Source organism: Leptonotus elevatus, chromosome 17 (assembly GCF_054856555.1).
Source record: "Leptonotus elevatus isolate MCC_2025b chromosome 17, RoL_Lele_1.0, whole genome shotgun sequence".
Lineage (NCBI taxonomy): Eukaryota > Metazoa > Chordata > Actinopteri > Syngnathiformes > Syngnathidae > Leptonotus > Leptonotus elevatus.
Window position 1 is genome coordinate 14,258,093 of NC_141255.1, and position 14,686 is coordinate 14,272,778.

General features: G+C 46.9%; 1 protein-coding gene across 3 annotated transcripts in view; it reads left to right on the forward strand.

Annotated features, from left to right (window-relative positions):
* atp2b1a (ATPase plasma membrane Ca2+ transporting 1a) overlaps positions 1-14,686 on the forward strand; it is a 28,658-nt gene that overhangs the window by 4,380 nt on the left and 9,592 nt on the right. For all 3 annotated transcript variants that reach the window (XM_086058196.1, XM_086058197.1, XM_086058199.1), the window contains exons 2-12: positions 2,846-3,312; positions 7,952-8,149; positions 8,286-8,543; positions 9,785-9,910; positions 10,295-10,459; positions 10,574-10,612; positions 11,991-12,146; positions 12,599-12,813; positions 13,001-13,243; positions 13,348-13,589; positions 13,909-14,146. In XM_086058196.1, coding sequence (XP_085914322.1) covers positions 3,120-3,312; positions 7,952-8,149; positions 8,286-8,543; positions 9,785-9,910; positions 10,295-10,459; positions 10,574-10,612; positions 11,991-12,146; positions 12,599-12,813; positions 13,001-13,243; positions 13,348-13,589; positions 13,909-14,146 — 2,073 coding nt within the window. In that variant the 5' untranslated portion in view covers positions 2,846-3,119. The remainder of the gene's footprint in view (positions 1-2,845; positions 3,313-7,951; positions 8,150-8,285; positions 8,544-9,784; positions 9,911-10,294; positions 10,460-10,573; positions 10,613-11,990; positions 12,147-12,598; positions 12,814-13,000; positions 13,244-13,347; positions 13,590-13,908; positions 14,147-14,686) is intronic.

The following is a 14,686-nucleotide window of genomic DNA, read 5'->3' on the forward strand; positions in this document are numbered from 1 at the left end:
ATTGCTTGCGTTTATTCCAGACGAACACTATTGCAGGCATCTTGGACGCACCGTGCGAAGGGTTAAACCCGACCATTGGCACTCAACCGTCCCACGCCAGCTGCCGGGCCAAGGAGATCCAATCACTAAGATTTTTTTGCTGTCGTGACCTGCTCCGCAACTCCAAACTGTCGCGGAGCGGTAAATGTTGGCGCGACCTGTCACCCTCGGCGTCGCTCGCAGCGCCAACGACAGTTGTGTGTGCCATGTCCGACTGCACAACTTGGGAATTAATTAGATTGTGAATGCAATGCAAAAGTCTTTCCTCTTGAATGTGAGCTAGTAGAAAATAGCATTTTTTGTCAGACTAGACCAAGTGTAAGTACTTCAGTGTTTCCCACATCATGTTAATACTTGGGCGGGCTACCCAAGTAAACTGGCCACGACCCAAGAAGTTTTTAAGAAAATGTATTAAAAATAGATTTTTTTAAATGAAAAGAAAAACCGACCGGATATACCGCATGTCATGTTAGTTTGCCGTCACTTTGTGGATCGTGAGGCTACAGGACATGACCACAGGACATGGTTCCAGTAATCCATGTCCTTAGGCTGCTTGTCTTCAGCAAACAGTTTGCGGACTGTGTTGTGGCATCATCTTTAGATGAGGCTTCCATCTGGGAAGACAGCCACGCAGATCAGTTTGATGCAGTGCGCGGTGTATATTCTGAGCACTGACGGCCATTTCTTCAGTGTTGTCCCATGAAAAGATAAAATGAGGCAAAGACAACAAACTCTAAATCCAGATTTCCACGTGTCCTTGAGCAAGACACCTCAAACCCTAATTGCTCCTGATTGGCCCATTTGCAAAGTGTAGTCAGCTTCTAGCATCCCAACCGGCGCGCTGCGCATCGCCACAATTCCTCATGGTCAGCCGGCGGCGGCTGCTCTGCACACGTATTTTTCAGAACATCCTGTGTTGCATAACATCACCGCCATGGCCCATTAATAGTGCACTGTGTTCAGTCTTCTTGATGCTGACAAACCTGTGTTAACTTGGCAGTCAGCCTCGGCGTTAGGTCAGGAGGCATCGATGACAATTACCAGTCTGTCGCCATACCGCCTTTGTGTTTTTGCTGCTCTGTGCTACGCAGTTGACTTAAATCAACAAAGGAGGAAGTAATCAAGATCTATACAAAACAATATCAAATCTAATATTACTTTACAGTCTTTGGCTAGTTTATGGTGGGCATTTCTTCTCATCAATTCTTCCATTTTCCCAGTGATGTGACTGTACGTGTAGCTGCTCCCACCTCAGTTAAACAAGCGGCCCAGTGAACAAATTCCTCTCCTGTTTTTTTTTTTTACACGGCAGATGGCCTCAAGTCGAATCTCGACGTGTGACAGAATAGTTTCCAAGAATCTCATTGGAACAAATTGCAAGCGCTAATGCTAATGCAGCCTCCAATTGCGCTGCATCGCTGTCCCATGTGACATATTTGGAGTCGGAGATAAACCGCGACCTGTTGCTTTATCTCGCTACCTATTTCAGAGATTAGAGCAGCCCGACCGCACGCATTTTCTAGCTGAGCGTAGCATAGATGTCTTCGTTACTGAAGAATCCATACATTCTTTCTGCGTCAACCCGGCTCGTCTGCCACTTAGAATGGTCTCCCCCGCCGCGGAGCGCCACAACGGAGATCCCCAATGCTGCAGATAGTCTTAATTAGATTTAACGGCAGGCTTTTCCTGGAGTCATCATTCAGTCGGTCCTAGCTCGCCGCCAGCGCCACGGCTGAGGAGGGAAGCTTGTTCCCGCTAAGCGGCCTGTGCACTAGGCTGCTGATGTACAGTACATGAGCCAACACGTCTAGATGGAGGACTGGGAATGCTCAATCGCAGTCATAGAGAATGCAACTACACTGAATCGGGTTCCATAGGGGTGGACATTTTGGAAATATTCCAAATTGGAAACATCATCGGAATTGAGGGTAATTGAATGGAAAGGTGTCATTCTCAGGGCATTGAATTAATCACAACTGGACTGTTCTGGTGGTCTTAGATATGGATTTATGGATACCAGGTATAGTTATTCGCGATGGCAGCTGATACCGGGCAGTTTTATGATCAGGAACTAGAAATAAATTAAAAGAATAGAAAATTGTCATTAATTTCATCAATTTTAACTAATTTGCTCCTAAAAACATATACATACGTTCTATTTTAAATGTTTTAAGTGTCCTAAAGACATATTTATAAGTTTTTTTAAATGTATTTTTATGCTAGAGCATACAGAAGGCTTAGATGCAGCCTCTCAACTGCACAAAACGGTTGAAGCAATGGCAGTTATTACACAAACGGCCAGAAGGTGGCAGAAGAGTAGAAGAGATCAACCAGGGCCATGTTGAAAACAAGCTGATTTCCCCACAATTTAAAGCAGATTTGTGAATAATGATGAAACTTAGCTATATTCCAATGCTAGTTGCTGCAAAACGGAAACAGATAGAAATATACTTTTTTTCTTGATGAAAGAAGAGACTCAAATTTTTCTTTTGGTAGGTTTCATGTTTTTATAGCAATAGAACTTCTGTGGGCCTTGCCAAATCAGTCAAAATCCAGTAAAACAGCCGGGAGCGAAGGGGATTGCTTCAGTGAAAATGGCTGGGAGTGTAATGAGCTAAGGGAAAATTTCAAGTTTCAACTCTCATCTGAGGAGTCTTCGTCTGTTAAGACACCAACCTCATTTTTTTTTATTCTGTAAACCCTAACCTTCTTCCCATGAGAAGTTTCCAAGTGAAATGTCCCCTAATTTTGAACCCTTGACACGGAATGTCTCCTTGACAGCGTGTTTGCTTTTGTCCCTTTCCAGATCCGACTGCATGCTGATCTCCGGCACTGCGAGTTCCCCTCCGTCACCATGAGAGGCCAGGAACAGGACTCAGCTCTCCGAGGGCCATGGCTGGCTTTGTAGAAACGCTGCCGCATGACTTCGGCTGCCTCTGACGGCCCTCTCGCCTTTTTTATGGGAGCTACCGCCGTGCGCTCGTGAGGAGTTAAGCCTTTCTGGGACACTTTTTGTTTTTTGTTTTTTTTTACCCCTTTGGGTATCTCCGAGCTTTGCGTTTGTGGAAGATAGCGAGACAATGGCGAACAACTCCTACAGCGGAGTGAAGAATTCCATCATGGAGGCCAACCACGACGGCGACTTTGGCTGCACGCTGAAAGACCTCCGCTCCCTCATGGAACTGCGAGGCGCGGAGGGCCTAAACAAAATTGGGGAATCATACGGGGATGTTCACGGACTCTGCAACCGCTTAAAAACCTCACCCACGGACGGTAAAGTAACCCTTTACCTCACTTTAGTGTTGGATGGTTTCTATATCTACTTCAGTTGGAGTTGTTAACTTATTTACTGAATACTTTGGCCTTGTTCAGATTGCCAGCCCAAATCAGATTTTTGGCCCATCCAGATTGAAAGTGGATGTTTCTTTTGTAGTTTGAACAGCCACAAAGCACATGAAATCCAATTTTTGCGGGACGGATTGAAACCAGCAGGATGCATCTTAGTTTGATCAGCTCGAAACACTCAGAACGGATTTGACTGTCCGTGACGTCACTCTACGCGTGCTGTCAATATCCAGTCGGTTTGCTGCCGGGCTGGTTCCTCGCATGCTCGGCAGTCAAACGCCTTGACGGCTCCACTGCCCCGTTGACTCCTCATGTCCAACCGGAAATACAGTGACAGTTTTACGTTACTTGGGCTGAAGCCGGTCTCGCTCTGCGCAATCAGGAAATAGTGCCCACCGTATAGAAATAGGGTAGTTAAAAAACAGAAAACCGCGTGACGCGCTTGCGAGGAACGGGAAATACGGAACGAAAACACCGTCACAATGACGTCAAACACTACACGCGTTGGGCACTGCCTCCGTTCGACGTCGTTGCTAAGGCAACCTGTCAGATGGGCAATATAATGTGGCTTGGTCTGAACGGGGCCAGATCGGATTTGGACACTTGTTAAAAACAGTTGTCTGGACAGTCAGCCCGAAAGATCGGATTTGAGGAGGAATCTGATTGAAGTCAGATACGCAGCCTTTGACTTTTTAGCTTTTACTTTGACAGCTTTCACAAAAATTCTACCCAAATCTGGCAGAAAAATAAACATAAGTCAGTAAGTCATGTTTGATCAAACAATAATATGTAAACATGTGGGACTGCGCTTCTGAAGCACTAAACTCATCTAGACACTATATAAGTCAATTTATAGTATAACAAAAATAGTTCAAAATCTCAGCCTTTGTGATTACAGAATGCTTATGTGGCGAACCGTGTTGCATGCGGCGTTGACCACCTTGACATCACTTCCTTGGAAAAGTCGTGCGTGTCAGACAGGTGGCCAGGCCGCCGGCTCTATATCCGGCCCGGCCGTGTCCCCTCTCTCCTGTTTCACCTCTGTGCCTCTGCTGTGGGCGTCTGCAGCTGTCCGCCCGGGTACAGCACCAGGCCTGCGCCAGGTTCAGGTCACACATGTGGGCCAGCAAAACCGGAGGCTTTTATGCCCGTCCAGTAATGGCCCAAATGTCTTGTGGAAGGAGTGAGTTCATCTTGGGGGAAGCAATCCCGAATTAGTCTGTCGTCACCATGTTTGACGTTGATGTTTGACGACATTGGAGCTTCACTGCTTGACAGCACAGAGCCTTCACCCCCCCAAGCCCCCCCTCCTTTATTCCCACTATTCTGTTTCAGCATCTCTCTATAGACAGTCTGCCTAATCGCCACGATGACCTTGACTGAACTCTTATGGGAGAGGATTTTCAGTTTGATCCCAGATTAAAACGGCACCGCATACTCACTGTCGCAGCAACAGTCCTCTGTACGCGAGGAGGGAGAGGGGGAAAAAAAATCCCTGGGCTTCATCTCGCCAGAGGGAATGCCGTAAATACCCCGCTGCATGGCAGCACGAATCACGCCCGGTGGCTGCCAGAATCATTACCTTAACGATGTGATGATTGCACGAGGTGCGCCGTGCCATCTCCTGCCCTCCCGCCTGCCAGCGTGCTGTCGTGGCTAAGAATCCTTCTGTTGAGGTGCCAGTTGTTCTCACACGTATGTGACCGTGTCACACTGGGGAGCCTCAAAGAGTCCTGTCATACTTTGTCACGCGAGGCGTGCGACATGCGAAAGCGCGGCTTGGGCGACGACGAGGCGCTCGCTTTCATATTTAACAGTGGCAATGATCTTATTGGTCATTGGCACGGGATTACAGCGGCTTGACAATTGAAAAGGGATTTCTAATTAGTTGGACGCTTACATATAAAACCCTCTTTAACCAATCCCTCCCTAATCCTCCACATTTCCAAGCTCATTTTCCTCACCCAGGGAAGTTGTGCTCAACTTTTCCTGTTGCTGCAGTGCGTGTTCCACTCCTGTGCTTCTACCCACAGTTTTTTTTTGTGTCATGTGTGCTCAGTCATCGATGATACTTGGGGTTTATCCTTGGGTGGGCTCGGCGAGTACACATTTTTGAGTGGAGCGTTGCATCACCACGGGGGTGTGACTGATCTACGGCCTGAGCTGTAAAGACTGTCAAGTCGACTGTGCGTTCTATTTTTAGTGCCAGCGGACTGTGCGGTGTTTTAACACATACTGTGCCATCCTTTCAGCACTTTCCCTCCACTTTGAATGTCACATCTTAGGGTCGCTGGCCATGTCGCCAGGCTTAAGTGCAACCACATCTCCGCCACTTCAGATCTCCTCAGACGTCAACCAGTGGCTGTCCGTCGTGTGGAACAGTAGCCATCAGTCGTTCCATCGAAGGGTACGGTTTACATTCCAAGTCCCTAATAGGACGCCCTGAATCCTTTGCGGAATAAAACTCGCTAGACTTCTCTACTTCGATATTATTGACAGCGCAGGCTTATTTGTTAGTTGGATTTCTACATGGATGATGTCAAATATTTGGGTTGTATTGTAGCTCCCTGGCCCCCTCGGGCTGTGTAAGCGCAGCGCTGAGAAGGCTACCGTGGTTGGAATGCTGTTCACAAATCGGCCTCATTGTGTCAGATGTTGCTCTTTGCCACAGCGAAGCCTTTTCTGCAAAGCTGTGATTGGTCAGCACATTTGGACTCTTGTGGGTCAGTGTGTTTAGCTGCATGATAAAAGCCTCCGTGGCGGGCCTAAGGCAACACAAACGGGCTGAAGGACTGGATTCCTTTCCTTCCCAAACTTCATTTTTGCCCATTTGTGTATTTGGTACACTTTTAAACTTCAGCTTTTCAGTTGCTTGTGGACAAGCCTGTCAATCTACATTCGTTCAATCTTCCTCGAATTTCTGAGTTGTTTTTTGTGACCCAATTACAAGTTTCACAAGCTAATCACATGACACACGTTCATTCAAGCATCAGTGCGGCGTCACATTGTAACTAAAGACACTGTTGTCACTATTCCAAGCGGATCCGTACATAAGCATGGGACGTTGTTCATGCTGTTATCTTAAAGGCGTCTGCTAAAATGCTGCCTGAGTGAAAGCACCATCAAACTCCCAATAATTGATTCGTAGTAGACCTTCATCTCAACATTTGTTGTTTTAGGAACTACTTTAACTTCCGAAGGCATCACCCATTCAGACTGCAGCTTGCTTATTTGGAGGTGGCATCTCTCTGTATTTGCTCTCCTGTTGACACAATCTTCAATCTGGAGGCAGAAAAAAACTGCAACTATGTTTTACTGGTTTTCAACAAGGCAAATCCTCACCTTCACCCCTCACCGGCAACCAGGATGACAGTCGTGGGGTCAGCTGGGGACAAGGGCTACAGACAAAACGACTAATGATTAGCCGCTTGACCCGGCCCCGCGATCCCTGCTTATTTTCACTTTCCGTCTGCGGGATGAGGTGCTGACTGCTCTGTCACTTATATTTATTGCGGCCAAGCGGCGAGGGAAAATGTGGCATCAAATTGAACCGGGCCTGTAGCTGTCAGCGTCTTTTCATTAGTGGCTTAAAGAATCAAAGCAGACGGTATGAGGTGGCGAGGAAGCCGCAATGGGCAATTATTGCCGGGTAAACCCCGCGGCTTGTGCTGGTGACTCACCGTTCCGGCTCCCTACCCCGAATGGACCAAATCTGGTTGTGTTTTCATTTGTGGATGCAGTCCTCAAGTATCACCTAAAAAATACCTGAATTTCATATTCCTAAAAAGTATATTATTGTAAGCCGCAGTGGCACAGTAGCTTTGAACATCACTGCTCTAGAATCAGTTGTTGACTATCCTCAATTTGGGTCAATTATCAGCCTGCTTTTAATGTAGTGTTTATGATCAGCAGTTCCCTTGGCTTAAAAAGCAAACAAATTAAATAGTCAGACTGTCTTATGACAGGCTTGTGATCACTTGAAAAGTGTATTGATCCCAAGTTTCAACTATGTGAAGCACTACACTGCCAGTGGTTAAAAGGGCTTCATTTAAAATCTAGTAAATGTATTACTAGATTTCACTTGTTATCCGTCTTCTAAATAGTTTAAACAAGGACCCTGCTTTTCGCAGCCCAGTCGTCTCCGTCCTTCCGTCCTTCGCACCTTCGCTCCAGCCCGACAGTAGCGCTTCGCACAGTCATCCACTCCTCAAAATTCCACTCCTCCTCCTCCGCCTCGGCCTCATCGCTTCTCACACGCGCAGCTCCATCCATTCCACCCCCACAAACACACACACGCAAGCCGTCTGCATGAATCGAGCTGAAAAATGGTGGTGCATCATCAACTGTGTGGACGGAGGCATGTGAATGGGTTGGGTGGGGGTCCCCGCAGCGCAGCACAATGCCCGCGCTCACACATTTGTCGTATTTGACGTCTGTTCTCTTAGTGTCTGTTGTCAGATGAGATGACTCCTTGTTAAGACTTAAGAATAGTTCAAATTTATTTTTTTCCCACGCATGACACGTTTGTTTGAAATCAGTCTCATCTCCCTCCACTCTCTCTCTCCAGGTTTAGGTGGGCAGCCGGCAGACATTGAGAAGCGGAAAACGGTGTTTGGGCAAAATTTGATACCGCCCAAAAAGCCCAAAACATTCTTGCAATTAGTGTGGGAGGCGCTGCAGGATGTCACGCTGATTATCCTGGAAGTGGCAGCCATAATTTCACTTGGCCTTTCTTTTTATAGACCTCAAGATGCCGAAAGAGAAGGTAGGTTGCTTATCATCGTGGCCTGTTTTGTCATCATTGTAGAAGACAACATAAGTCTTATGTTTGCATTGCATGACACAGCATGATTGATTTATAGAGTTGACTTATCCAAGCATTCTGTGTATTTTCTCGGCAGACTGTGGGAAGGCTGCCGGCGGCGCGGAGGACGAGCACGAGGCAGAGGCGGGCTGGATCGAGGGCGCCGCCATCCTGCTGTCGGTCATCTGCGTGGTGCTGGTGACGGCGTTCAACGACTGGAGCAAAGAGAAGCAGTTCCGCGGCCTTCAGAACCGAATCGAGCAGGAGCAGAAATTCACCGTGGTCCGCGGCGGGCAGGTCATCCAGATCCCCGTGGCCGAGATCGTCGTAGGCGACGTTGCACAAATCAAATATGGTATGGCGGATTTTGTTTTAGGACTCGGGTCTTGCTTGGCTAAAACTCGATTTGACTTGAACTACATGACTTGACATAGCTGCCTGTTTTGTTTGAAAATGTGCTTCTTTTTTTTAAAGAAAGTTATTTTTTATGTAGTGTGCGTGAACTTGGCGACCCACCAATCGGCTTGGGTCCAGAGTTCAGAGGCCACCTCAGGGAGCAAGAAAATATATTTGGATTTAAGGCTTATGTTTTTTGATTAAATTAAGAAAAACAACAGCAACATGCAAAAATAAGAAAACACAACAACTACGACATTGAACTTCATCCGTCACTATTGAACCCACAAAGACCGGTAAGATTCGTTAATTTCACGATTTAACTCATCAGTACAGTAGCTGGTCAGCTATTGATGAGGCTCCAGATCGGTTATGCATTAAATTTAGAAGACAGTGACTACGTTTACATGCAGGCAATATTCGGGTTATGATCAGAATTTGGGTTTCTGGAACAATCGGAATAACAGGTTTACATGCGCAAGTTGACAGAGTTACCCCCGTATACATGGCGTTTAGAATAACTCAATGTAAGGGGGTGAAGGACGGACACCATCATGGCAGAAATAGACGTCATTTCCGTTTCTAACTTTAAACAATCAATAAAATACATTAGATTCATGTCACTCACCATGCTAAATAAAGTAGTCGGTTTCCTACTCGCTCCAGATGTATGTTTCTTGTCGGTACACGCCAGAAGTACCGGACTTACTTTGTTTAGATAAAGCGGAACTCGGTGTGTGTCATCTAATGTTCCTACACGGACGTGTATTGTTGAACACTGCAAGCTGGAGATAAGCATTGTTTAATCATTATGAGTGATGTCGCGTCTGTCTCACATGAATAGTTAACGTGTCACAAACTGGCATTTTTGCTATAGAGGCACAATATGACGTGAAAATGCCGCGGTGAAATCAATGTATTTAAGCGAGGCCCGTGTAGGACGGTGCTGCGCATAAAAGTTTTTAGAAACCCGAAAAAGAGCATATTCGGGTTATTGCGCGTGTTTACATGGCCTTTAAAAGTTATTGCCTGCATGTAAACGTAGTCAGTAACGTAGCAAACATATAAAAACTGATTTGGGATTGGCACTTACTTGCTTGAAACTTGAAGATTAAGACTTGAAACTTGGTTATGATGACTTGCGTGTGTCTCACCTCTGTTTTGTTGTGTGTGTGTGTTAACGCTTTGTGTGGTTTGCAGGGGACCTTTTGCCCGCCGATGGTGTCCTCATCCAAGGCAACGACTTGAAAATCGATGAGAGCTCACTCACGGGCGAGTCTGACCATGTCAAGAAGGCGCAAGAAAAAGATTTAATGCTCTTATCGGGTAAGACCAAGCCTCTGCTTCCATATTGGCGTCTTGTCTGAAGATTGCTGTGTTAGCATCTCTCGTGTGAGCCCCACTTTTCAGCTTGGAGAGAGACGGAACCCTACGATGACGTCAGCATGATGTGCTTTAAAGAAGGCTGGCTTGATATTTTTAATTCACCGTAGTGACTCATGTTCAAAAGTCCTTGACTTAAGCAAGCTATGCCTCTTCTGTTTTCAGAATCTTGCTTTGATTTTTCAAATGTAGCATTTTCCACAAGACCAGTGTGTGTCAAGTGTTCCGCTAACTTGGCAAATAAATCTCCCGAGGCTTGTATTTTGGTCTATAAATGTTGGGAAACTTAAGTGCCGTCTTTGCTCCTCTGCCTCCTCGTTCTGACAGGCACCCACGTGATGGAGGGCTCGGGGAAAATGTTGGTCACGGCGGTGGGCGTCAACTCTCAAACTGGAATTATTTTCACGCTGCTCGGCGCCGCTGAGGATGACGATGATGATGAAGAAGATGAAAAGAAGAAGGGAAAAGAGGAGAAGAAGAAACAGAGGAAAAGTGTGTGTTCTCGTAGTCTTGATTTATTTTCAGTTTGGGTCATTTTCATGCACCGCCAGCGGTTTTGCATCCTGATTCAGCTGCGGCATGTCTGCATGGTTTTATCTTTTGCAGATAAGAAGCAGGACGGCTCCATTGAAAATCGTAAGAAAGGTGAGTGAGCACATGCACACTCACAGGCCACCTGCTTTTTAGTCATGAGATTTGACCTTGAAAGCACCGTAAACTGATTTAGAATGTTTTAAGCAGACCTTTATTAATAATCATCATTTGTCTCTCTTAAATCTGCTTTCCAAAAGAAGCTAGCATGCACCAAATTGTTTAACTTGAAGCATGTGCCTGCTAGTGACAGCTTCGGAAGTTGAAATCTGGAAAAGGTCGTGTTGTGTGTCGTTCATTTCCGAGGTGTTGATATGGAATGCGGTGGAACGAGTCAGGAAGCGCTTGTGTGCCGCATTGTGCCGACTGCACGCCGCAGCCTATATGAGCTGATGGGAATGGCAATGGCGGGTACAAGCGTAGGTGGTCCCATTAAAGTGTGTCTAATCGCCTCGCAAACGTATCGCCCACATTTATTAGCCGGTGTCCTGCATCCTATTTAACGGCAGCTTGTAATTGGCTGCTGCAGTTTTTTTTCTTCTGCATTTGGCCACGACCCCGTTTGACACAGCACAAGCTGTGCTGGCATCGTCATTGTCCTGCCCCGTCCGTCTCCCCTCTTTCCTCGCCTGGCACATTGTGATTTGGGCAGCAGGTGCTACCGAATCCAGTTACAGCGATTAGTGATGAAGAGATTAAAGCTACGCAACAATTCCGGGCCCAGAACATCTGCTTTCAACCCCTCCCTGCCTGCCCACCTCCTCCTACCCTACCCTCCCTGCGCCCCCCCCCCCCCCCACCTTGTGACTCCGATGGCTGTTCCAAAAGGAACCATTCCGAGTAGGACTCGCATCCAATTTGAAGGCTGACAATTACGATCAGGAGGTTGTGTTGCGGTAACGGTCCCGCTGGGACGGTGATCAGTGGCACTGGCGATCCTGGCTATGGTCCCTGGTCCACAGATTCCCTCTGTCTGCCAGGAATCAGACATAATCCTTTAGACTGAGATTACTCCGGCCACGTAAATCCAGAATCAACCACAGTCTGCGGCAGCTGCAGTAGCCCCGTGCCACCCGCCGCACCCCCAACCCTCTCGCCCCATACACACAATAGCGTCGCCTCGTCGCGTGTTTGCCATTGCATGAGGCATTTAATTAAAGCGTGTAAAGTTTGAGGGAAGAAAGATGTTGCTGGAGGGCTTCAGCAGCTGGATCCTCAGCCTGGCACGGCTAATGATTTTATCATGGCTGTGCAGAGACAAGCACTCATATTTTATGTGCTCGCGTGTCTTTGGGATTCCCGTCTGTTGTGCCTGCGAGGGGCAGGGGCGAGGCTGGGAGATGGCACTGTGAATATGGGGACATTTTTATTCTTCCAAATACTATCACTCATGCCTTGTATTTCCTAAAATCAAACGGCGTCTTGTTTGCAGCCAAAGCGCAGGACGGCGCCGCCATGGAAATGCAGCCTCTGAACAGCGACGAGGGAGCCGACGCCGAGGAGAAGAAGAAAACCAACCTGCCAAAGAAAGAGAAATCTGTCCTCCAGGGCAAGCTGACCAAACTCGCCGTGCAGATCGGCAAAGCGGGTTAGAAGCTTTTTTTTTTTTGTAACTAAAGTAAATTCAGAAATTTGTTTCTGATTAATTTTGCATTTTTGCCTAAAACTTTATGGAGTCCGGATCCCCCGTGATATAAGAATTTGAGCACCTTCCTTCAAATAAGTGGTTATCCAGGGCAGTTAGTTAGCTAGCTAGCTAGTTATGCCTACACTCAGAGAATGCACCTTCCTTTTTAATAGTCCACAAGTTTAACTGATTTAGAGTGTCTCGTCAGAGGAGGGAGGAATTTGTTTATTAATTATTTCCTTTAATTAGACTTAGCAGTGTGTGGAACTGGACTTTGGGCTTTAAAGTGCCTCGTTGTCAGATGTGCGCGCACACATTTATGCCACTTTTTTTTTTATTCATTCAAATTTGGTAGGGTTGTTCTCTGTGGTGCGTCAAATTGATATTCACCTCATGTCTCTGCTTCCTCTCAGGATTGGTGATGTCGGCCATCACCGTGATCATCCTTGTGGTGCTCTTTGTGGTCGACACCTTTTGGATCCAAAACCTCCCGTGGGTCAAGGCCTGCACGCCCATCTACATTCAGTTCTTCGTCAAATTCTTCATCATCGGCGTCACCGTGCTGGTGGTGGCCGTCCCCGAAGGCCTCCCACTTGCCGTCACCATCTCCCTGGCGTACTCTGTGAAGGTAAAGTCTGTTAACCTTGTCACCTGTGTGCCCCTTGGCCACCAGCTTATGCTTTAGCCTATTAAGAGTAGCAGGCCAGGTTGTTAAGACCTGCAAAGTGATACCTTGAAGCCAAGCTATCATTCCACTCTGTCATCCAGTTGAGAAGCAGTTAGTCTGTAACTGTTGGCTGTCATCCTGTTGACAGAAAATGATGAAAGACAACAACCTGGTGCGCCACCTGGACGCCTGCGAGACAATGGGCAACGCCACGGCCATCTGCTCGGACAAGACGGGGACGCTCACCATGAACCGCATGACGGTGGTGCAGGCCTTCGTGGCCGAGAAACACTACAAGAAGGTGCCGGACCCAGAGAACATACCAGCCTCCATCTTAGATTTCCTGATTCTGGGGATAGCCGTCAACTGCGCCTACACAACCAAGATTATGGTACGCCCAGGAAATAGTAGTGCTTGCTATTGTTTTTTTGTTGTGGTTGTTTTTATTTGGCTTGGGCAGCTCGCTCACTGTTCTCATGCCTCCTTCCCTGGTAGCCTCCGGAGAAAGAAGGCGGCCTGCCTCGGCAAGTGGGGAACAAGACCGAATGTGCCTTGCTGGGATTTTCTACCGACCTCAAGCGTGACTACCAGACCATTCGCAACGAGATCCCCGAGGAGAAACTGCACAAGGTGTACACCTTCAACTCTGTGCGCAAGTCCATGAGCACCGTTCTGAAGATGGCCGACGGCAGCTATCGCATGTTCAGCAAGGGCGCCTCGGAAATCCTCCTTAAAAAGTAAGAGCGTTTGACTGTTTTTTGTCCATGCGCTGACAAAATGTCTTAAAGCAGCTAAGAAATTGAAACGCATACCACCCAACCAAGCCCTTTACTTTGCGACTTATAAACAGGCGCTGAGAAAATGAGCTGGTAACAACCCCATAAGCCTCTTAACCAAGCAGGCTTCTTTTTAACCCACAGAGGGCTTAATGTGACGTCGCACTCGTGCGGCTCCGCATTCAAATGCTTTTGTTTTCTCCTCCGTCTGCCCCTCGCTCTTATGTTCCACTTTGCACAGGCGTTTTGTTCATTTTATCGCCGTGTTTTCCGCTCCCAGGTGCTATAAAATCCTGACGGCGTCCGGCGAGTCCAAGGTGTTTCGCCCGCGAGACCGCGACGACGTGGTGAAGAAAGTGATCGAACCCATGGCCTCCGAAGGCCTGAGGACCATCTGCCTTGCGTACCGAGATTTCACCACGGCGGATGGCGAGCCTGACTGGGACAACGAGAATGACATCCTCACGGGGCTTACTTGCATCAGCGTGGTGGGCATCGAAGACCCCGTGAGGCCTGAGGTAATTTTGGTGGGGGACGAGTCGTCAACTGTTACTTTCGAATAATATGACTCAAGTAGTCCTTCATATAATTAACTGAGTGACAGTAATTACTCAGTGAAAAATCTTTGTTTTAATAGGAGCATGAATGTTAAATAGATGGAAATAAAAAATAGCAATGTGCAACTTCAGATATTGTCCAGCAATGTCACCTTAACTAAAACAATAAATACAAATAAGTAGTCTTAACGAAACTTTTTTTTTTTTTTTACACTTGTGAAAATCACAATAGACACACCAGGCAGAGATTAAATTTAAAAAATCTGTGTGTTTTTTGGAGTTGTAGGCTGACACAGAGGACACGGCATGAGCTAGTTTTAATAGAAAAATAGTTTTAAAGTGAATCATTTTGTAAACTTTGCTTTTCTGTGGGGGCACAGAGACTTTGCATGCGGTCATGTGATTGCCTGGCTTCTTTTGATTGGTGAAATGGAGTGAAATGTTCGTTGGATTGGTAAACAGAGTCATGTGAGGCACAAGTCTCTCTGACCAACCAAAACA